Here is a 1,786-nt window from a genome sequence, read left to right on the forward strand (position 1 = left end):
CACCACCTACTCCGTGCCATTTGAAGAAGGAAGAGAACCCGACGCCACTCTGAGATAAAGAAAACATCGCGGAGTCGTGGTTGGTTAATTTGATTGACTGCGCCTTGCTGGTTAGTAGGGACTGGAGCTGAAGTAGGTTTGGTAATAGGTAGCGTTCGTTCAGAACATTTAGTTGATGGTTCTTTGCCATCCCTTTGAATTTGATTAGATTCATTAAGAATCAGAGTAGAAATATTGTTGGAATTCGGGACTGAAGATTTGTCGATTTGTAGAGGGACTTCGGTGGAGTGCGGATTGTTAGAGACAGTGGATTTAGATAAAGTTGTGGACTCTGAGTACGATAGACCACTATTCCCAATCGACTCCCTTACGCGTTTTTTGAACACGAGCATTGATCGGACGTAACCCCTGGTCGTGTATATTTGTAGCAGATCACCCTATTCGGTTGGGTTTGACACTTTTTGAAGTGATGGCCCGACACGAGACATTTTGCACATCGTACATTTTCGTTGCCCTCAACAACAAAAAATGGGTCGACGATAGTTCCTACCTTCGTATCATTCACCTTTGGATTTTTGTCATTTTTATAATCCTTGGCTGGTTTCGATACCTATGTTTCTGAGATGCTGTAATTGGTTTCTTTTGCTTGTTCAAGTATGCACATTCCCTGTCATCGGAGTCGGACCCAGGAAACGAAGCGGAATATTCCGAATGTGAAGAATCATCTGGTGGATCATGTATTGCCGAAATTTCCCGTGGCACTGATCGCTGTGGGTGTGGCAACAATGAACGAATGTGGTGCAATTCGCTGAGCGAACTCACGCAATTGCTCCAACGTGTGGACTTGTCGAGTGTGGACGAGTTCACTCAGATGATCGGATAAGGTACCAATGATGATATCGAGGTGGTCCCAGTTCGGTGAAGTTCCATTGTCGAGCGGCCCCCGTGAGTGTGGGTACCAAACGCGTTACCAATTCATGGCCGGGTATTCCAATCTTATATCGAAATGAGCCAATAATAGCCAAATAATCTTCAACCCAACCATGATGGTAAGGCTGTGAATTTCCTATCCATTGCATCCGCTTGGGCAGATTCGTCGAATATAGTGTCTTGATTTGGTCGTGATTGTGGTGGACCGGATAGCGAATAATTGGGATATAAATGAGATGGTTGATTAATTGGTTCTTGGATATGTGACGTTCTAAGACCACGGTAGGTATTAATCGTTTGAGTTTGTAAGGTTGAAGGACCACCCAAAGAACAATGCGGAAGATCCACCGAGGGTGGTATCCAGGTGTGATTCCAGGTCGTTGGCATGGTTTGGTTCATATCACGAACATCAGGAATTTGTGTCTGCAACTGAATCCGTTCACTGATCATTTGCTGTTGCATCTGTNAGGACCACCCAAAGAACCATGCGGAGGATCCACCGAGGGTGGTATCCAGGTATGATTCCAGGTCGTTGGCATGGTTTGGTTCATATCACGAACGTCAGGAATTTGTGTCTGCAACTGAATCCGATCACGGATCATTTGCTGTTGCATCTGTGTTTGGGCTCTCAGCAACTCAGCCACCATTACAGACAGTTAGTGTATTGAGGGTGTTGGTTCCGTTCCGCCTGACACTGAATTGAGAACGGCTGGTTGAGCATTTGAATTAACCGTATTGGTGGTCAGGGTATACCGTGGTGCAGTTGCCTGAACCGAAGTCGGTATATTCTGGTTTGGAATCGAATCTGGTATGGTTAAGGGTAAATATTGTGATGGAACAGTATTTTGAGTTGANT

General features: G+C 45.2%; 1 protein-coding gene across 1 annotated transcript; it reads right to left on the reverse strand.

Annotated features, from left to right (window-relative positions):
* Positions 1-1,032: 1,032 nt before the first annotated feature.
* Positions 1,033-1,577, reverse strand: LOC108380583 (uncharacterized). Its single transcript, XM_017636967.1, has 2 exons — positions 1,403-1,577; positions 1,033-1,250 (listed from the first exon to the last, which is right to left on the reverse strand). Exons 1-2 carry the CDS (start codon positions 1,575-1,577, stop codon positions 1,033-1,035), a joined length of 393 nt encoding a protein of 130 aa, XP_017492456.1.
* Positions 1,578-1,786: the final 209 nt, after the last annotated feature.

Source organism: Rhagoletis zephyria, unplaced genomic scaffold (assembly GCF_001687245.7).
Source record: "Rhagoletis zephyria isolate East Lansing unplaced genomic scaffold, Rhagoletis_zephyria_1.1 Rzeph_scaffold_19694, whole genome shotgun sequence".
Lineage (NCBI taxonomy): Eukaryota > Metazoa > Arthropoda > Insecta > Diptera > Tephritidae > Rhagoletis > Rhagoletis zephyria.

Coding starts and splice junctions, on each gene's coding strand:
- LOC108380583 (XM_017636967.1), bottom strand. CDS start 1,577: ATGGTGGCTGAGTTGCTGAGAGCCCAAACACAGATGCAACAGCAAATG.